Source organism: Saccostrea echinata, unplaced genomic scaffold, assembly GCF_033153115.1.
Source record: "Saccostrea echinata isolate AGI-Se365-2 ecotype Australia unplaced genomic scaffold, CSIRO_AGI_Sech_v1 ptg000001l, whole genome shotgun sequence".
Classification (NCBI taxonomy): Eukaryota; Metazoa; Mollusca; class Bivalvia; order Ostreida; family Ostreidae; genus Saccostrea; species Saccostrea echinata.
In genome coordinates this window covers 28,333,840-28,356,697 of record NW_026889750.1, presented here as the reverse complement: position 1 = coordinate 28,356,697, position 22,858 = coordinate 28,333,840, and the positions used below count along the sequence as shown (strand labels likewise).

Sequence of the window (22,858 nt, the reverse complement as noted above, 5' to 3'; positions counted from 1 at the left end):
GTAGTGTAGAATCTAAATTGTTCAAATCATTATCCCCGGGGGTAGGGCGGGGCCACAATAGAGAATCCATGTTTTACATTGAAATATATAGGAAAAATCTTTAAAAATCTTCTTCTCAAGAACCACTGGGCCAGAAATACTGAAACTTTTATGGAAGCATCCCGGGTCTTAGTGTAGAATCTAAATTGTTCAAATCATGACCCCCGGAGGTAGGGCGGGGCCACAATAGGGAATCCAAGTTTTACATTGAAATATATAGGAAAAATCTTTAAAAATCTTCTTCTCAAGAACCACTGGGCCAGAAATACTGAAACTTTTATGGAAGCATCCTGGGGTAGTGTAGAATCGAAATTGTTCAAATCATGACCCCCGGGGGTAGGGCGGGGCCACAATAGGGAATCCAAGTTTTACATTGAAATATATAGGAAAAATCTTTAAAAATCTTCTTCTCAAGAACCACTGGGCCAGAAATACTGAAACTTATATGGAAGCATCCTGGGGTAGTGTAGATTATAAATTGTTCAAATCATGACCCCTGGGAGTAGGGCGGGGCCACAATAGGGAATCCAAGTTTTACATTGAAATATATAGGAAAAATCTTTACAAATCTTCTTCTCAAGAACCACAGGGCCAGAAATACTGAAACTTATATGGAAGCATCCTTGGGTAGTGTAGAATCTAAATTGTTCAAATCATGACCCCCGGGGGTAGGGCGGGGCCACAATAGGGAATCCAAGTTTTACATTGAAATATATAGGAAAAATCTTTTAAAATCTTCTTCTCAAGAACCACTGGGCCAGAAAAGCTGAAACTTATATGGAAGAATCCTGGGGTAGTGTAGAATCTAAATTGTTCAAATCATTATCCCCGGGGGTAGGGCGGGGCCACAATAGAGAATCCATGTTTTACATTGAAATATATAGGAAAAATCTTTAAAAATCTTCTTCTCAAGAACCACTGGGCCAGAAATACTGAAACTTTTATGGAAGCATCCCGGGTCTTAGTGTAGAATCTAAATTGTTCAAATCATGACCCCCGGAGGTAGGGCGGGGCCACAATAGGGAATCCAAGTTTTACATTGAAATATATAGGAAAAATCTTTAAAAATCTTCTTCTCAAGAACCACTGGGCCAGAAATACTGAAACTTTTATGGAAGCATCCTGGGGTAGTGTAGAATCGAAATTGTTCAAATCATGACCCCCGGGGGTAGGGCGGGGCCACAATAGGGAATCCAAGTTTTACATTGAAATATATAGGAAAAATCTTTAAAAATCTTCTTCTCAAGAACCACTGGGCCAGAAATACTGAAACTTATATGGAAGCATCCTGGGGTAGTGTAGATTATAAATTGTTCAAATCATGACCCCTGGGAGTAGGGCGGGGCCACAATAGGGAATCCAAGTTTTACATTGAAATATATAGGAAAAATCTTTACAAATCTTCTTCTCAAGAACCACAGGGCCAGAAATACTGAAACTTATATGGAAGCATCCTTGGGTAGTGTAGAATCTAAATTGTTCAAATCATGACCCCCGGGGGTAGGGCGGGGCCACAATAGGGAATCCAAGTTTTACATTGAAATATATAGGAAAAATCTTTTAAAATCTTCTTCTCAAGAACCACTGGGCCAGAAAAGCTGAAACTTATATGGAAGAATCCTGGGGTAGTGTAGAATCGAAATTGTTCAAATCATTATCCCCGGGGGTAGGGCGGGGCCACAATAGAGAATCCATGTTTTACATTGAAATATATAGGAAAAATCTTTAAAAATCTTCTTCTCAAGAACCACTGGGCCAGAAATACTGAAACTTTTATGGAAGCATCCCGGGTCTTAGTGTAGAATCTAAATTGTTCAAATCATGACCCCCGGAGGTAGGGCGGGGCCACAATAGGGAATCCAAGTTTTACATTGAAATATATAGGAAAAATCTTTAAAAATCTTCTTCTCAAGAACCACTGGGCCAGAAATACTGAAACTTTTATGGAAGCATCCTGGGGTAGTGTAGAATCGAAATTGTTCAAATCATGACCCCCGGGGGTAGGGCGGGGCCACAATAGGGAATCCAAGTTTTACATTGAAATATATAGGAAAAATCTTTAAAAATCTTCTTCTCAAGAACCACTGGGCCAGAAATACTGAAACTTATATGGAAGCATCCTGGGGTAGTGTAGATTCTAAATTGTTCAAATCATGACCCCTGGGAGTAGGGCGGGGCCACAATAGGGAATCCAAGTTTTACATTGAAATATATAGGAAAAATCTTTACAAATCTTCTTCTCAAGAACCACTGGGCCAGAAAAGCTGAAACTTATATGGAAGCATCCTGGGGTAGTGTAGATTCTAAATTGTTCAAATCATGACCCCCGGGGGTAGGGCGGGGCCATAATAGGGAGTCCAAGTTTTACATTGAAAAACATGAGAAAAATCTTTAAAAATCTTCTTCTCAAGAACCACTGGGCCAGAAAAGCTGAAACTTTTATGGAAGCATCCTGGGGTAGAGTAGAATCGAAATTGTTCAAATCATGACCCCCGAAGGTAGGGTGGGACACAATAGGGAATCCAAGTTTTACATTGAAATATATAACTTAAAGAAAAATCTTTAAAAATTTTCTTTTCAAGAACCACTGGACCTATAAAGCTGAGACAGTGTAGATTCTAAATTGTTCAAATTTTGACCCCCAGTGGTAGGGCAGGGCCACAATAGGTATATTAAAAGGGGGAAATCTGGTAAAGAACAGCATGGCCAAAGTTACTCAGGTGAGCGATGTGGCCCATGGGCCTCTTGTTGTGGTTACTCATAGCAAAATAAAAAAAAAAGGATGCTGTCATTCTTTCTGCAGTGAAACTTGTCTATAATCCAGATGTTGTGTGATCCAAAATCTTGCCTATTAGGGCAATAAGAACTTTTAGTTCCTTTGAGTGAATTCAAATGTTTAAAATGTCTAACCCAGAATGCTGTCTAATCAGCCTAATTTCTATGGTACCAGTGGTGTCCAGATTGGACAAGTTTTACTTATGTATAAAATTTGAGGTACCCATCTCTTATCTGCAACTGCTCATATATCTCTGAATAAAATTTATGAGACTTTCCCATGATCTTTGATACATAGTGTCATTGTGCACCTCCTATTTTGCACTTTGATTGGACAGATATTCAGGTTTTCCCTGGGCATGAGATTGCCATTCTTTCTGTAATATTAGGGGTACCCATCTTTTATCAGCAACTCTTCCTCTACCACTGAATAACATTTAATGAGACTTTCCCACAATCTCTTATTACATAGTTTCATTGTGCACCTCCTATTTAACATGTAATTTGATCAGATAGATATTTGGGCTTCTCCATAGCAAGGCATGGACTTCGCCAATATACTCATATGGGAGTGGGGGTATCATTTTGCAAGCTCGGTGCTCACAGTCCTCTAGTTTTGGTCCTATCTTTTGTCATTAATTATATTTTCGACTTAATACATGTGCTGAAGAGCAAGTGGAACAATTTCAACCTCAGAGTAACTTGCTCAAAGCATCCTTGGGTGGAAGAGATTCAAGTTGGTTTAAAAATGGAGAGCCACACCTCTCTTCAAGGGGAGATAATTATGAAATATGAAGAACAAGTTGGTGTCATTTAAAATCTCTCTCTCAAGAACATGCGAGAGCTTCCTTAATAATCATGGTCACAAGGGCTAGGTGCCCCAGGGCCACAAAAGGAGCTAGGTCATAATTTACATGGGAATATGTAGGAAAATCTCACACACAGCTGTATATTAACTTCAATTTGTCTTAAAATAACCAAGCATCCCAATAAAACTTTGTATGAAAATGTGCCAAAGAATTCATGTGACTGTGTGTGACTAGATACACAAATATGCTGGATTATAGTTGTGCTAATTATTCCATTTACATACTTCTGCTGAGTTTTGAATGGATACAAAAAAACAACGATCTGATGTTTATAATAGCTTTTATTATTAACAAGAATAAATACAAAAAAAAATTATTCATGAAAAAATATAAAAGAAAAAACTTCAGAAAATATAGCAATTTTAATTGCCTTTAACAAATAGTGGACATTTTTCCCCAAGTCCACTGTATAAAAGGGCCTGGACACAGTTGCATTGTTTAAAATTTAAATTTCTATTTTTATTCAAAAAATAACTTCAGTTTAATGATCTGAAATAACATGAATATTCTGAGAATTCAATGGCAACAACATTCTTCATACCTGATAATATTTTTCATTAATACACAACAAAATTTCTACTTTTCTTAAGGATAATGGATAAAGTTTACTTTGTGAAAGTGCAAGGCTTTGTGTCAATCAAACGATTCCCAAAATTCATGTACAGTTTTAATAAAATTCAGATGAAACAAGTTTCTAAACACGTGTTTATTACATTTCGGTGTAAAATTTTCTATCAACATATAAGTCATCATATTATATTGAAAGTTTTAGAACATATGAGCTTCAATTCTGTGTCTAAGCCCCTTTAAAGAGTATAGTCAAATGAGTATAATGGCTAACCCTAAAGCCCATTGTCCCAGAGGGCTGGCAAGTGAGTACTGCCTAAATCGTAAGTTCATTATCCAAGTGAGTATAGTGGTTGAATCTCAAGGCAATTATTCCATACAGTAGGCACATGAGTATACTGGCTGAGTCTACAGTCCATTGTCCTACAGGGTTGGCAAGTGAGTATATTAAATTGGCTAAGTTTAGCATCCATTATCCCATAGAGTTGCATGTGAGTATATTGGCTGAGTCTAGAGTCCATTGTCCCATAGAGTTGCATGTGAGTATATTGGCTGAGTCTAGAGTCCATTGTCCCATAGAGTTGCATGTGAGTACATTGGCTGAGTCTAGAGTCCATTGTTCATGAGAGTTGGCAAGTAAGCTAGTATATTCAGGAGAAACATCAAGTATGTAGGTGATATCTTTGAGTACAGGTGCCCTTACATGCTGAGTTCATCCAGAATAATGCGAGAAGCAATGGCAGCTGCAAATGCCAGAATCACTCCCAGGATTGCATTGTATGACACACTAATGTTAAATACCTACAGGAGAAATTAAATACACTGTACATGATCAAAAAGTCATTATATCAACATAAAAAAGCTTAATTAAGGAATATGGCATTATTAATATACAGTCAAACCTCATTATCTCTAACTCGATGGGACAGAGCAAAAACTTTGAGATATCCAAGGATTGGAGATATTGAGGGTAAAATACTTAAAGAATAAGTGGTACTTCCAAGTCACTTCAACATATCCATGGTATTCCAGATATCAGTGTTCGAGATTCGGATTTTCAACTGTAGTAATATATAATATATTGGTAATATTCTTGATCTGATAACACTAATTTATTGGATTATTTTAAAATCTGGATATTACCATCATTACAAACTTTAGGGTTTAATTCATCCCCACACTTACAAACCTACTTGTAGTTTGTTGGACCTAGAGCAGATTAAATCACGTAGAGTGTAACAATGGATATCTGAAACATTCACAGTAGTAATACATGTACCTGGTATATAAAGAACTCTGATAGACAACTCGAGTCAGATTGATTTCTGTGTTTTCTGTGATACATGTAGGTGTTCACACGAATTTTTTTTATGCTGAACTTTACTAATCTAAACTGATCAGTATTGTTAAATGTCAATGTAACAAAGAAATCTTTTAAACTTTCTCTCAACCCAGGAAATCAAACTGCAATTCATTTATTTGTATGATATGGCTTATCCTAAGATTTGGTTGTAAAGAGTTACTGCTATGCCCAATGTGCTCAGAAGCTGAGCAATTCCAAGTTATTGAAACTGTTAGCAAGTCATATTATTAAAGTGACACTGCTTGGCATATTACACTTGTACAGTAAAATTTAGTTATATATAAAGAAGTCAAAGGGACTTTGAATTTTGTCATCTTGTAACCAAGATTCTAATATCCAAATAATGTCTTCTACCAGATTCATAAAAGCTTCAATGATTTCTTTCTAAGCAAGTTTGTTATAACTGAGTTTTACTGTTACTAAGTTACAAATCTGCCATAGTCTGAAACTGTACTTTCAGCCATCAAATGGGAAGCAAGTCTTATCTTCAAAGAACTATCCCAACTATGGTTCCGTCCTTCCACATGTGTAAAGTTTAAATATTATGGACCAGACCAGCTTGTCATTTAAATGCCATGGTTCAGACCAGGATTTGAACCCTGGCCTCATGGACTCTATAAGTGGTGTGCCCACTGAGCTTTCTGTCCACAGAACAAGGGAACCTGCTTGATTGTCAAATCATGTAAACAGGTACATGCTCTTACCTTCATCTGCAGTGGTTGTTGTGCGAGGAAAGCCTGTGTCTTTAATCTGTCTTTTGTAGGATAAATACACTGCAAGAAATATATGCATTAGGGTTTTCTTTTTCATTCGATCTGTCCTAATGGGACATATACCTCCAGTAAGACAATCAAACATGCATGTACATGTATTTCAAATTCGGAAAAATTATGTTTAAACAAACTTGTTCCTCTACCTTTATTTACTTGAAAAAATAAAATATGTTTGAATATCATACTTGGATCATCCTTTCTCCCTCAAAATTTGCCTCTGCAAAGGCAGAAGTGGTGATAAAGAGAAGAGCCAGTGGAATCAGAAATTGTAAGATATCGAGGACAGTGGCGTGATGGCTGATCCAGTATATGATATAATCTCCACACCATATTATGACGTACGCGATCCAACTGGCCATCCATCTCTGTAGACAGGTGGAGGTCAGACGCATACGACTCTGGTAATAAGTAATATACATATTGAAAAAGGAAATTTAAAATAAGCAGGTTATCAATTTGATATATATTTTCAGTTCTTTTCAAGATTTTATGGTTACATTTGTAGTGAAGGATTTAGTTTGGACTGAGTGCTGATACTTACTGATAGCATCTAGTGCACAGTGCAGTAGTGAAGAATGTGGACTGGACTAATACTTACTGATAACCTCCAGTAGTTATGAAGAATCTGGTCTGGACTTAGCACTGATATTTATTGATAGTCTGTAGTAGTAGCAAAGAATCTGGTCTGGAGTGAGCACTGATACTAACTGATAACCTCCAGTAGTAGTAAAGAATCTGGTCTGGACTGAGCACTGATACTTACTGATAACCTCCAGTAGTAGTAAAGAATCTGGTCTGGACTGAGCACTGATACTTACTGATAACCTCCAGTAGTTGTAAAGAATCTGGTCTGGACTGAGCACTGATACTTACTGATAACCTCCAGTAGTAGTAAAGAATCTGGTCTGGACTGAGCACTGATACTTACTCATAACCCCCAGAAGTAGTGAAGAATCTGGTCTGGACTCAGCATTGATACTTACTCATAACCTCCAGTAGTAGTGAAGAATCTGGTCTCTCCAGCAGTAGTAAAGAATCTGGTCTGGGCTGAGCACTGATACTTACTCATAACCTCCAGTAGTTGTAAAGAATCTGGTCTCTCCAGCAGTAGTAAAGAATCCGGTCTGGACTGAGCACTGATACTTACTGATAGCCTCCAGTGGTAGTGTCAATAATCTGGTCTGAGCACTGATACTTACTGATAATCTTCAGTAGTAGTGGACTGAGCACTGATACTTACTGATAGCCTCCAGCAGTAGTGAAGAATCTGGTCTGGAGTGAGTACTGATACTTACTGATAACCTCCAGTAGTAGTGAAGAATCTTGTCTGGAGTGAGTACTGATACTTACTGATAGTCTCCAGTAGTACTGAAGAATCTGGTCCGGACTGAGCACTGATACTTACTGATAGCCTCCAGTAGTAGTAAAGAATCTGGTCTGGACTGAGCACTGATACTTACTGATAACCTTCAGTAGTAGTGAAGAATCTGGTCTAGACTGAGCACTGATACTTACTGATAGCCTCCTGTAGTACTGAAGAATCTGGTCTGGACTGAGCATTAATATTTACTGATAACTTTCAGTAGTAGTGGACTGAGCACTGATACTTACTTATAATCTCCAGTAGTAGTGAAGAATCTAGTCTGGACTCAGCACTGATACTTACTCATAACCTCCAGTAGTAGTGAAGAATCTGGTCTGGACTGAGCACTGATACTTACTGATAACCTTCAGTAGTAGTGGATGGAGCACTGATACTTACTGATAGCCTCCAGTAGTAGTGAAGAATCGGGTCTGGACTGAGCACTGACACTTACTGATAACCTTCAGTAGTAGTGGACGGAGCACTGATACTTACTGATAGCCTCCAGTAGTAGTGAAGAATCTGGTCTGGACTGAGCACTGATACTTACTGATAACCTCCAGTAGTAGTGAAGAATCTGGTCTGGACTGAGCACTGACACTTACTGATAATCTTCAGTAGTAGTGAACGGAGCACTGATACTTACTGATAACCTCGAGTAGTAGTGAAGAATCTGGTCTGGAGTGAGTACTGATACTTACTGATAACCTCCAGTAGTAGTGAAGAATCTTGTCTGGAGTGATTACTGATACTTACTGATAATCTCCAGTAGTAGTGAAGAATCTGGTCTAAGCACTGATACTTACTGATAACCTCCAGTAGTAGTGAAGAATCTGGTCTGGACTGAGCACTGATACTTACTGATAACCTCCAGTAATATTGAAGAATCTGGTCTGGACTGAGTACTGATACTTACTGATAACCTCCAGTAGTAGTGAAGAATCTGGTCAGGAGTGAGTACTGACTTTAAGGTGAATTTAGAGGGTATGTCTTCACCTTCCTCGAATACTTCCTGTAAGATGGAAGAAAAATAAAATTGTGGAATATTGAATTTTTATGTTTTAAACAATTATCATTTCATAGAAATTGTCAAAAAATACAAGCCAAACACAGGCCCTTTTTTCTATATAGTTAATAGTGAAAACTGTCTAATCTGGCACCTGTGAATTCCCTTTGAATTCCAATATTTATTTTTATTCCCATTTTTCCATTTTCTTCACACTGTATAATACAACACCCTGTCTATTCCAACACAAAGTATGTCTGCCAGAGCATATCTGATTAGACAGGTTTCACTGTACCCTGTTTGCTTATACTATGTACAAATATCATAAATAAATGCTAACAATTTGTACTTAATTTAAGCCCACCCATTACTGATAAGAGGTTTCAAAAGGTTGTCATAGCCGAGGGGTGGCAATGGGGATAAGCTCTCATTGTTTATAAAATGCTCCTTATGGCATGCGCTTCAAATAGCCTCTGACAACCAAGTCCAGCTCCTAGCCTGCTCATGTGGCTTTCATCAAGTCCAGAGGAACTGCTACTACTGATAGGAGAAGGGGTGAAGGCAAGACACCTGGTGCCTGAAAACCAGTGCTTTGGGTAGATGGGCTCATCAGTCTGGGAAGATAGCTCATCTAAGAGAAGGAAAACTCTAATTCCAAACCTCCACTGCCTTGCAGCCATACCCACTTATGGGAAAGACTAGGTGAAGGAAACACTGGTATAAAACCGAATGGGAAGACTGTGCTCAATATCCAGGAAGGAAAGCAGTCTAGGAAGGAAACTCCAAAATAAAACCACCTTTCCTCGAGGTTACTAGAGGTTTGCGTAGGGCCAACAACCCTGCCTATAAAAAAAGCTAGTTACAGAAGCATCAACGACAAACCAAAACCAACATAACCTGGGCCAGATTGGGCCTACTTCAAGGGGAACTATGATGCTGTGCAATGAAAGCCAAAAGGAAGCTGCAGAGCTGACTCCCTTTCTGACACCCAGGAAAACCACCAGATTTGCTACCTGGAACATCAGAACAATGTATGGAGCAGGAAGAACAGCACAGGTAGCAAAGGAGATGAAGCACTACAACATTTGTCTCCTAGGACTGAGTGAGACGAGGTGGCTATAGACAGGACAGCTGAGGCTGACCACCGGGGAAACACTGTTTACTCAGGACACACCATGGAGGAAGCCCACCACACCAAAAGTGTAGGCCTGATGCTATCCCTGGAGGCACAACGTGCTCTTATCGGATGGGAACCTGTCAACTCCAGGATAATAACAGCCAAGTTCAACACCAAGAAAGTCAAGATCAAATTGAACATCTTCCAATGTTATGCCCCCACAAATGACGCTGATGAAGAAAAGAAAGATGCCTTTTACCATCAACTACAGGCAGTCTTGGATAAAACAGGGAAGAAAGACATGACAATACTCATGGGCGACTTCAATGCCAAGACTGGAGCTGACAACACTGGCTACAATGAAGTCATGGGCACACAAGGACTGGGCTACATAAATAAGAATGGCAAGAGATTTGCAGATCTATCTCCCTTAACCAGCTAGTAATAGGAGGAAGCATCTTCCCTCATAAACGGATTCACAAGGCAACATTGAGAACCCCTGACCATGTTACGGAGAACCAGATTGATCATATTTCGTCAACAAGGAATTTTGAAGAGCATGTAAAGATGTCAGGGTGATGCGAGGAGCAGACATTTCATCAGACCACCATTTGCTGATGACGGCATTAAGACTATGCCTCAAGAAGTTCAACAATGTGACAAACATGAGGACAAGGTACAACATGAGTGTCCTCAAAACAAAGGAAGTGAAGACAGCTTTCCACCTCAGCTTGTCCAACAGATTCCAGCTACTAAAAGAACAGCTAGAAAACAATGATACCAACATAGAGACCCAATGGCAGCACATCAAGGAAATGTGGCTAGACACATATGAGGAAGTCCTCGGCAGAAGAAAGGCTCAACACAAGGAGTGGATCTCTGTTGATACCATGAGGAAATTGGATGTGAGGAAGGAAAAGAAAGTGGCACTGAATACAAGCCGGACAAGATCAGCAAGGACAAAAGCTCAAGAGGACTACACAGCCACAGATAAAGAAGTTAAGGAAAGCATCAGGAAAGATAAACAGGATCACATGGACAACCTGGCCAAAGAAGCTGAAGAAGCAGTGGGACAAGGAAACTTGAGAGAACTGTATATGGTCACAAAGAAACTCTCCAACAAGTTCCAGAAGACAGACAAGCCAGTGAAGGACAAGAATGGGAAACCTCTCACAACAACAGATGAACAATTGAAGAGGTGGGTAGAACACTTTGGAGAGCTATTAAATAGACCAACACTAGAAACACCTCCAGACATACAACCAGCCGATACAGACCTCCAGATCAACTGCGACAAGCCAACATAGACAGATCAGGAGAGCAATCACCAAACTTAAAAATGGAAAAGTGGCAGGGCCTGATGAGATACCAGCAGAAGCCATCAAAGCTGATACGGAGATAGCTGTTGACATCCTATACAACCTCTTCAAGAAGATCTGGGAGGAAGAGAACATTCCCAAGGAATGGAAAGAAGGCATCCTTATTAAGCTGCCAAATAAGGGAGATCTGAGAGACTGCAGTAATTACTGGGGAATTATGCTCTTGTCAGTGCCTGGCAAAATCCTCAACAGGATCCTTCTCGAGAGGATGAAAGAGGCAGTGGACCCAAAGCTCCGTGACCAGTAGGCTGGTTATAGAGCCAACAGATCATGTGCTGACCAGATGGCCAGTCTGCGCATCATCATTGAAAAATCACTTGAGTGGAAATCCCCCCTTTATATCAACTTCATTGACTATGAGAAAGCATTCGACAGCTTGGACCGAGAGACACTGTGGAAGATACTGAGGAACTAAGGAGTAACAAAGAAGCTTGTCTCCCTGATTCGAAACACCTACCAAGGCATGATATGCAGGGTTGCCCTCGCTGGCCAGATGTCCGAGAGTTTCAAGGTCAAGACAAGAGTTCAACAGGGATATTTGCTGTTACTATTTCTCTTTCTCTTGGACATTGACTGGATCATGAGGACTACCACATCAGGCAGGAACAATGGTATACAGTGGACACTCCTGATGCAACTTGACGATATAGACTTTGCCGATGACCTGGCTCTCCTTTCACACAACCACAGTCAGATGCAGGATGAAACAACTCGCCTTGCAACAACATCAGCAGGAACGGGACTCAAGATCAACTTGAAGAAAACAGAATTGATGAAGATAAACAACACTGCCCAAACACCAGTCACAGTTGGTGATGAGCCCATCAGAGAAGTTGAGTCCTTCATCTACCTGGGGAGTGTGGTGGACAGACAGGGTGCCACAGATCGTGACATCAAGTCAAGAATTGGCAAGGCAAGAACTGCATTTACCATGCTAAAGAACATCTGGGCCTCGAAGAACATCTGCATTACGACAAAACTGCGAATCCTCAACTCAAATGTAAAGTCTGTCCTATTGTACGGTGCAGAGACGTGGAGGTTGACCAAAGCAACCTTGCAGAAGATCCAGACATTCTACAACACCTGTCTCAGTCGCATCTTCAACATCTGATGGCCTGAAAGGATCACAAATGAAGAACTATGGAATAGAGCAGGGCAGGAACCAATGGATGTACAAATCAGACAGAGGAAAAGGGGCTGGATTGGACACACGCTAAGGAAGTCACCATCCAGCATCACATGCCAGGCCTTGACTTGGAACCCACAGGGCAAAAGAAAGAGGGAATGTCCAAGAATCACCTGGAGGCGTGACTCGGTGTCAGAACTAAAGGCACAGGACATGACCTGGCAGGATGCAGTGAAAGCAGCCTAGAATCAAGTTTGTTGGAGGACTGCCGTTCATGGCCTATGTTCCTCACAGAACAAGAGGCCTAAGTAAGTAAGTGATTACTGATAAGAAATTAAAAAACTTGATAATTCTCCTACTGTAACTATACTTATAGCATTTTTTTGGTGGTGGTGGAGGAGGGTAATTAACAGCTTAAGTGCTTGTGTCATTGGCACAGAAATAAATTGAAATAAAGGATGAATTCCTATGATGAATCAGACACACAACATGGACTGGAAATAAGTAAAACTTTGGCATGATTAATAAGTATAAGAATTTAACAGTAGGTCCATGAGCAAAAACCCAAACATGAAATATGAAATGCAAATTCATGAAACTCCTTATTTTGGCCATCAACTTAAAAGTCAATATCAATAAATTATACTATATTGAGGCTTGACATTGATTCAGATTTTGGCCTTGTTGTTCTAGAAAGCTCTTGTACTATTTTTGTAAAACATTGATCCTCTTTTGTGACCCTACTCTTATCTCAAGGCCATAAAATATGAAAATATAAATGTACACAATGAGAAGATCCTTCCTTATTTATTTAAAATCTTACCAATTATTGACCTGCTCTATTGAGGTTTTTAAAGATTTTTTTAACCAATACATGTACATGTACCACTACTGACTAGTATATTTCTATTAAAACTTTGATCCCCGTTTTTAGCCCTACACTACCTCAAGAAAACACCATCTTGAAATTCAAAACTTGTAGTGACTGTTTTGGCCCCCACTGTCTTCATGCACAAGAAGAATATTTCAAAAGATTTATCCCATATATTCAAATTTATAACTTTGTGGTTGACTATGGCCCAGGAGACCGTGTTTGGGAAAAAGTTTTTTAAAGACTTTTTTCCTATTTATATCTATCAGTATTTTAAATTTTGACTTTAACCCCCTCTCCACTGTGGCCCCATCTCAGCCAAGGGGACCATAATTTGAATGTATAGAAATGAGGAAACTTTTATTCTTTTCTTCTGGCCACAAAAATGACCCCTCACTTTTCCAAAAAATTATTTCTTTATAATTATTTCTCTTAGATTGGGGGCTTAAATTAGCTCTTCTTTAAAAGAAATTTGAATTTCTTTTACCCAAGAATGCATTATGGCAATTTTCTGATGTGAATCAGCCAAATGGCTCTTCAAAAAATGAAATGTGAAAAAAAAAGACAAAGGACAATTTGTAGATGGACAGACAGGTAGATTTTGTGTGCTCTCTGGCCAGAGCAGTAAATGTGAAACTCTGGATCAATTGAGTTAAGACAGTACATGTACATCTACATATAGCACTCTCCAAGTTTGTCTACATATGGCACTCTCTATCTAGATATGGCACTTTCTTAGTATGTCTATATAACCTATATTATTTGTACACTGATGAAAAAAACCAAAAGGTACTGTGAGTGAGCTCACAAATTATACCCCCACTGCATTTTTTATAGTGTCCATATACAATGTTCCAATTATGATCTTAACCTTGCCAAAATTACCTTGGTTAAAAACATGACACAGCCTATGGTCATAAGTAATCTTTAAGTGAGTTATGGACCTCCAGTGTTTTCTCCATCAGAAAATTATGGACCTGACATGAATTTTACACTTTTTCCCAGTGACTTTGAACTTGCCACTATGACCTTTGGGTCAAATTTATGACATACCTTCAGCTCACAGGTAATCTTTGAAGTTTCAACCTCCAATACTTATCTATTAGAGAATAATTAACTGGACACTTATTTTGTACTTTTTCTGCCAGTGACATTGAACTTGCTGGTATAACTTTGGTTCAAGGTCATAGCACACTTTCAGGAAATAAGTGATAATTTTGTGACAATGAACTTCCATTGTTTTTCCATTAGAAAGTTATAGGCTAAATACAGATTGACAATTTTCCACCAGTGACCCTGAACTTGCAAAAATGACCTTAGGTCAGATCATGACACTCCCTAAAAAGTTATAAGCATTCTTTATGTCACATATCAATTTCCAATAAGACTCCATTTGAGAGTTATAGACCAGAATAATACTTTTTTTTTGCCAGTGACCTTGAACTTGCTCAAATGACCTTGGGTCAAGGTCAAAACATATCTTCAGATCACAGGTAATATTTGTGATAAGTATTAGTCTCTAATGTTCTCCATTGCAAGATATGTCAGGACAGGAATTACATGTTTTCTACATGTGACCTTAAACTTGATCTAGTGACCTTGAGAAAAAGTCATGACACACCTTCAGGTCATAAGCAATTTTTGTTTGAGGTATGAACTTCCAATGTATCTCCATTAGGAAGTTATAAACCGGAAACAAATTTGTTATGCCTGTGACCTTAAACTTGCCAGAATGACCTTGGTCAAGGTCATGACGTGCCCTAAGGTCAAAAAGAAACTTTATACTAAGTACACAGTTCCACTGTCTCCATAACAAAGTTTAGCCCAGACATGAACAATACACTTTTCTGGCCAAAGACCTTGTGTGAGGTATGAACTTTCAATGTTTCTCCATTAGGAAGTTATAGACCAGAAACAAATTTTATACTTTTTCTGCCAGTGACTTTGAATTTGCTGGAATAAACTTGGATCAAGGTCATGGCACATCCTCAGGTCATAAACAATCTTTGTACCAAGTATGAGCTTCCAATGATTCTCCATAACAAAGTTATTGCCAGGATAAGATTGCACAGACAGACAAAAGGACAAGGTGATTCCTGTTAACCCCCCAGAAGAATTTTTTTTTTGGGGGGGGGGGGGTTTATAAAAAAGGCATGTTATAACCATGATGCATTTGCTATGAGAATTCTTGTTTAGTCATACTACAAGAAATATTGATCAGTAAGTCTTTAGTTCAAACTTTCTTCATTACCTTGTCCTCATCAATGTCATTTATTGATGCAGAGATCTCCACTGTGCTGGTGGACTGGCTAGCTATGATGTCCTCTGAGCTCGGTTTTCCTTCTAATGTCTGGGCTCGACTGTCTTTTGTTGATATGTTGTCATCCCAAATAAAAAAATCAGCTCCTTCCTCTGAAAAAAAATTACCCCCAATTTTTTTTTTTATTCATGTATGGTACTTTTTAAAAAACTTTCAAATAATAGCGTATAGTACATGTGTATGTACAATAAGCAAACACTTTGCGTTTTTATATATCATATCTTTCATAGATAATCATTATATTGTTTACTTTGTAATGTTTTAGCTAATACAACGGTTGATTGCAGGAAGGTTTGCACACATTCAAATTTAATGTTTTGTTCCTGTACAATCATATTAACCACCGTCATCAAAGTTTGAATATTTGAAACATTTATTATAGGAAGCTAAGACATTGACGGACTATCAGCAATCTGTTCAGGAATATCTTTTTTTAATTAAATCAGACATTTGATTAACATTCCTGTTACGTTTTTAGACAAGATATTATGTTAGTTAACATTTAAAAGGAATGTGAAAATAAGACAAGAAAGACCTAGCTCATTTCAGATCAATGATGCAAACAAACTCTTCTCTCTAATATGTCTGATTCATAGCAACCAGAAAATATTAGGCATTCCTTGATAGAAAACATTAATCTAATTTGTTTTCATGCACAGATAAAACATTTGTTAGAGATTCAATCACATATCATGTCATTTAAAAATAATTACATGGTTGTATATACGGATAACTTACAAATACTCTCAGATGATTCTTAAAATATTATTTAATACTGAAAAGTATAAATGGTGTATACCATGAAGTTTAGTACTGATAAATAGCAGAAATAAACAGTTACATACTGTGCTATGATAATATGGTTGTCTTTAAGAACTATGTATTCATGAGACATTATTTTGGCTATAAATAAAAAGAATCCCTGAAAAAAAAAAATTAGACATGCATTTGAGTATAGGTACAATTGAACTTTGGTATCTTGAATGCTGATATCTTGAATACCATGGATATGTCAATTGGAAGTGATTTGAAAGTCCCAACCACTAATTCTAAGTATTTTACCCTTGATATCTCAAATCCTTGGATATCTCAAAAGTTTTGAGATGATGATCGAGGTTTGACTGTATTATCTTTACCATCTATGATTTTACCTCTGAATCATGGGAAAATGTTTTAGGCAACTCATATCTTCTATTTTATATGTATGTTATTTTTAAGCTATAGTTTGCAGTGCCGTAGATTTACATATTACTTCAATATAGGTGTCACCAGGTTAACTGGTGTATGAATATCAGTCAATATATCGGGTCTTTTAAATAGCTTAGTGGTTAGAATGCTGGCAAGGTACGTATGCCAGAGGCCCTGGGTTCAAGTCTCGGTTGAGAAATTTGGTATCATCTCGTTATTACAGAACACAATCTGATCATATTAAATGACAACCATGACATCTCAAAAACAGACACTGTATATGATCATACACCTGTGTTGGATAATTGTTAAATACCTGATGCCATGTGACTAAGATGGCACATGTGTATAGGCTCCTGTTTCTGGAATTTTTGCATGTAATGTCTTGCATCTTCCTCTAGAAGCAGCATAAACTTCCTAAGACCTAAAAATAACAAAATATTCAAACATCAAAGGTTTCTCAGTTTGAAATTGACACATAAAATAATATTTAATGTATATTTAAGGCTTTAATTGTTGTCTGACAAATATTTAAATGTACAATGATATGTATAATTATACCACTGCATTTCGTTTCTGGCATTATGCTCAGCACTTCTGGAATTTTATATTTTCATTTTCCACCATGTAATGTATTACATGTCAAGCATTTTTCATAAAGTAATTTTCTGGCAATTTTAATGTTTTTTTTATCTCCCTAGTAACCAAACCATCTTTATCTGTTGTTAACAATTTGTAGCCCAATAATCCCTACACTACATACATATGTGATACCTCTGTTCTTTAGCATTTTTCTGTCTTTAAAAAATTCCCTCACTGATGATTTGAAATGAGCTTTGTGTGTTTCAAAAACTGAACATATTAATTGATTTCAGAAGAGATGAGTGAAAGTTCACTGACACATTTGTATCCCTGTGTAAATCTACATTACAAGTACATGTAGGTTTTTTTATGGCCAAGCAAAGCTTATTATTTGGATATAAATGATTACATTTTTTTCAAAAGAAAGTCTCAATTTTATTGCCGTAAAAGTACAGTAAACTATTTAATAAATGCCAGACATGAAAAGTATTAAATGCCGGAAAACAAATAGATTTAAAAAACAAGAGGCCCATGGGCCACATCGCTCACCTGAGTAACTTTGGCCATGCTGTTCTTTACCAGATTTCCCCCCTTTTAATATACCAATTTGGCCCCGCCCTACCCCCGGGGTCAAAATTTGAACAATTTGGAATCTATACTACCTCAGGATTCTTCCAAATATGTCTCAGCTTTATTGGTCCAGTGGTTCTTGAAAAGAAGATTTTTAGAGATTTTTCTTTAAGTTATATATTTCAATGTAAAACTTGGATTCCCTATTGTGTCCTGCCCTACCCCTGGGGGTCAAGATTTGAACAATTTATAATCTACACTACCCCAGGATGCTTCCATATAAGTTTCAGCTTTTCTGGCCCAGTGGTTCTTGAGAAGAAGATTTGTAAAGATTTTTCTTATGTATTTCAATGTAAAACTTTGATTCTCTATTGCGGCCCTGCCCTACCCCCGGGGGTCATGATTTGAACAGTTTATAATCTACACTACCCCAGGATGCTTCCATATAAGTTTCAGCTTTTCTGGCCCAGTGGTTCTTGAGAAGAAGATTTTTTAAGATTTTTCCTATATATTTCAATGTAAAACTTGGTTTCCCTATTGTGGCCCCACCCTATCCCCAGGGGTCATGATTTGAACAATTTAGAATCTACACTACCCCAGGATGCTTCCATATAAGTTTCAGCTTTTCTGGCCCAGTGGTTCTTGAGAAGAAGATTTTTAAAGATTTTTCCTATATATTTCAATGTAAAACTTGGATTCCCTATTGTGGCCCCGCCCTACCCCTGGGGGTCATGATGTGAACAATTTAGAATCTACACTACCCCAGGATGCTTCCATATAAGTTTCAGTATTTCTGGCCCAGTGGTTCTTGAGAAGAAGATTTTTAAAGATTTTTCCCATATATTTCAATGTAAAACTTGGGCTTCCCTATTGTGGCCCCGCCCTACCCCCGGGGGTCATGATGTGAACAATTTAGAATCTACACTACCCCAGGATGCTTCTACATAAGTTTCAGCTTTTCTGGCCCAGTGGTTCTTGAGAAGAAGATTTTTAAAGATTTTTCTAATGTATTTCAATGTAAAACTTGGATTCCCTATTGTGGCCCCGCCCTACCCCCGGGGTTCATGATTTGAACAATTTATAATCTACACTACCCCAGGATGCTTCCATATAAGTTTCAGCTTTTCTGGCCCAGTGGTTCTTGAGAAGAAGATTTTTAAAGATTTTTCTAATGTATTTCAATGTAAAACTTGGATTCCCTATTGTGGCCCCGCCCTACCCCCGGGGTTCATGATTTGAACAATTTATAATCTATACTACCTCAGGATTCTTCCAAATATGTCTCAGCTTTATTGGTCCAGTGGTTCTTGAAAAGAAGATTTTTAGAGATTTTTCTTTAAGTTATATATTTCAATGTAAAACTTGGATTCCCTATTGTGGCCCCGCCCTACCCCCGGGGGTCATGATTTGAACAACACTTTAGAATTTAGAATTTAGAATCTACACTATCCCAGGATGCTTCCACATAAGTTTCAGCTTTTCTGGCCCAGTGGTTCTTGAGAAGAAGATTTTTTAATGACCCCACCCTATTTTTGTCTTTTCTTGATTATCTCCCCTTGTAAGGGGACTTGGCCCTTTATTTTAACAATTTACACTCCCCTTCACCCAAGGATACTTTGTACCAAGTTTGGTTAAAATTGGCCCAGTGGTTCTTGAGAAGAAGTTGAAAATGTGAAAAGTTTACAGACGGACGGACAGACGGACAGACGGACGGACAGACGGACGACGGACAACGGGTGATCAGAAAAGCTCACTTGAGCTTTCAGCTCAGGTGAGCTAAAAAATGCTGGAAATAAAATGCTGCCTGAATATAACTGTAATCATTTGTGGAACAATTTCTTGTAATAAAGTGATTTTTTTTGTTTAATGTTTTGTGTTTATTATTAAAGCTGAATTTACCCATTGTATGAGTTCTGCATACAGACAACAAGACACAACACACCAAAAGGTTCCAGATCAGAGACATAGAACTGAAGGCCACATGGGAGCCGTACATGATGTGGCATATTGAAATATGTAGAAAGATCTTGTCGCAGTTGTTAGGTCCAAACACACTGTAGTCTGAGTAGCAATTCAACACCACCATTGCCACACTGAGAAAAGTAACTAGTCCAATAGCACTAACCTTGAAAAATGTACGAGAATGAATACGTACACTTTCAGAGAAATTGCGATTGGAAAAAAGTCTTCCTGCAAGTCTGTTAGAGTATAGGCCAAGGCAAATCCATCCAAAGCCCAGCATGATGTTAGAACACCCAATGGTTAAAGTAGTCTGAGAATAGCTGCTTCTGATGTCATAGACAGTATGAACCATTCCACTCACTGAAAACACAGTGGCAAGGAATAAAGTAACGGCGTGTAGGAACACTGATAAACAAGGCACCCTTCTCCTACCTCTAAGTTTGATTCCGAGAATCTGAACAAGAGCTTTCCAAACCCAGTCTGGAAGTTTGCGAGAATTTGGAACTTTCTTTTCTTCTGTTGAGTTTAGATTTCTAGCAAATCCTACTTGCTGAGAACTGCCCATTCTCTCATAATTGGTAGGCATTATTTGGCAACTGTTAAAAAAAAAAAGTATACATATGAAACACTAATCACGATGGAAAGTTGTTTTGGAAATCCTTATATAGCAAATTCTGTGCAAAATATGGAAACATTAAATTTAAACCCATGGAAAAATGAACTGCCTATATAGGCAGTTATTAAGCAGTACTTAAAACAGTTTTATGAATTTCAAGCAGTTTTCAAGCAGTTTCAGGCAGTTTGATTTTTACTGTTGTTTCATAACTGCTAATGCCTGGGGAGTAAACAGTTTTCATAAGCAGTTTTCTAAGCAGTAAGCAGTTTCCTTAGCAGTATGTTTAAGCTTTACCCCTACTGGGGGAAAGAACAGTTTTGTTAGCAGTATGTAAGCAGTTTCCTTAGCAGTAAATATTCAATTTGATTGGGATCAAGATAAATTCCAATGTTGGGCCCAATGATAAACAAATATACATAACAGGAACCAAACAACTGACTGCCAAAATTGAATTTTGGCTGCCATGTTGTGTAGTTGGACAAAAGGAAATAGAGTCATGAAAAGGGGGTTGGCCACAAAGTTTTCATTAAAATTATGATGCAGATATATAATATCTGGTATGTACACTATATTTTATAAGTGTTGTTAAATAATTTAAGAGAGATAATTAACAATTATTGTACTGCTTGAATCATCCCAATTTCAATATGGTATGTCTCATATTATATTTCCAGTGCACCTTTTAAGAATCACCGACTCAATTCCATTTAACTACAATAAGCTGAAAATCTTTTTTATTTAACCACAACTAAGGTTTTAGAAAAAAATGTACTTTTTTTTATCTATATTGATATTGAAATTGTTGATGTAGTTTACAAGCTAGTACATGGATTAATTAATTTTCATAATGTGGATTGTTTTAACATTTGTAGTATTATGAGTTATATAAATTGTGTGTTTAAAATTGACCCAATTAATGGATTTTCTGTTGAAAATTACAGTTTTCAGGAAATATGTGCATGTTCTCAAAATGAAACTGCTTCACAGCTAGTTAATTATCAGTACATATTAAGCAGTTGTCTAACAGTTAACTAAGCAATACAAAAATAGTAGCTTTACAGTTTAATAAGCAGTACCTAAACAGTTATATCTAAGGGAGCAACCAGTCCTGAAAGGTCTTACCAAAATAACTGCTTATGAACTGCTAACGAACTGCGCAAAACTGCCTAACAACTGTTAAGGCTTAGAAAACTGCCTATTTTATTCAAAGGTTTATTGTGGGCCCAACATGCCATAAGCAGTGCACTGAGAAGGTTTAGAAACTGCTTATAAACTGCTAAGATGGTACAACCGTTAAGGTTAAGAAACTGCTAAATAACTGCCTTCCACTTTGCCATGGGATTTGGACAACTAGTTTCACAGACAATCACAATAATATATTAGTCTGAAGTATCTGACATTTTCCAGGCTTTTTTCATGATTTTGGTATTTTATGTTGCCAGGAAAACGTCAGAACTGGCGCCATTACGAAAACTGGAAATTCGCCGCCTCCAACTGGAGGCAGCATTCTCGGGTTGATTTTCGATACTTGTGAACCGAATTAAATGCTGAATTCACAACTTATTAATAGTACAATACCTTTAGTACTCACCACCATAGTTTTTATGGGTTATGTTTATGAAATATACAGTCTGGTGAAAACATTTTATCAGACGGTGGTGTTTTCTTTTCATTTCGTGCATTTTAAAATCTTGCAAAACCTGTATCGAAATGTGGAGTGATATTTTCTTTTCATCGATATTGGTCGTTACTAGAAGCATTGTGCTAAATTGTAAGATCAGCATTTAATTCAGTTCGCAAGTATCAAAAATCAGCTCCAGTTTGAAACAGTGAAATTTCCAGTTTTTGTAATGGTGCCGGTTCTGACATTTTCCTGGCACGTAAAATATCAAAATCGTGAATAAAGCCTGGAAAACGTCAGATATTTCGGACTAAGTAATATATATGAAATATCAATTAACTCTTTAATCAGATGTTAGCTGTAGACACAATAGCAACATCAAACTGTTAAACACACACACATTTCTTATTTTCACTGGATGACATACAGTATAGTTTTTTTGTATACTGTTTAAAATATACCGAAATTTATTTCTGATTGCTAAATACCTTTTCAGTAATATTGTATTTGGGGGAGGGGCATTCAGAGAAAATTCGAACTACGTCATTCTTTCCTTTCAATTTTAAATATGTGTAGATTTTTCTTACTTTGTTACCAGACAGTATATTTAACCAGCACCAATACCTAGTTTTGTGGACTTCTTTAAGAATCATTCAATCTTTAAGAAGATAAAAAAAATTTATATCTATCAAACATTTTTTTGGCTTACGATCTCGAGATTCAAAATCAGCTGTAGAATCTCTGTATGTCA

At 37.6% G+C, this 22,858-nt stretch overlaps 2 protein-coding genes across 2 annotated transcripts in view; both read right to left on the bottom strand.

Annotated features, from left to right (window-relative positions):
• LOC133188915 (uncharacterized) overlaps positions 1-22,796 on the bottom strand; it is a 32,605-nt gene extending 9,809 nt beyond the window's left edge. The window contains exons 1-8 of the mRNA XM_061324394.1: positions 22,732-22,796; positions 19,808-20,466; positions 17,073-17,180; positions 15,500-15,660; positions 8,666-8,761; positions 6,572-6,784; positions 6,318-6,386; positions 4,954-5,051 (exon numbers count right to left, since the gene is read on the bottom strand). Of these exons, the coding sequence (XP_061180378.1) occupies positions 4,954-5,051; positions 6,318-6,386; positions 6,572-6,784; positions 8,666-8,761; positions 15,500-15,660; positions 17,073-17,180; positions 19,808-20,466; positions 22,732-22,760 (1,433 nt within the window). The 5' untranslated portion in view covers positions 22,761-22,796. The remainder of the gene's footprint in view (positions 1-4,953; positions 5,052-6,317; positions 6,387-6,571; positions 6,785-8,665; positions 8,762-15,499; positions 15,661-17,072; positions 17,181-19,807; positions 20,467-22,731) is intronic.
• The window catches only part of LOC133188866 (elongation of very long chain fatty acids protein 4-like), a 64,337-nt gene that overhangs the window by 35,156 nt on the left and 6,323 nt on the right, over positions 1-22,858 (bottom strand). The gene's annotated exons all lie outside the window — the stretch shown is intronic.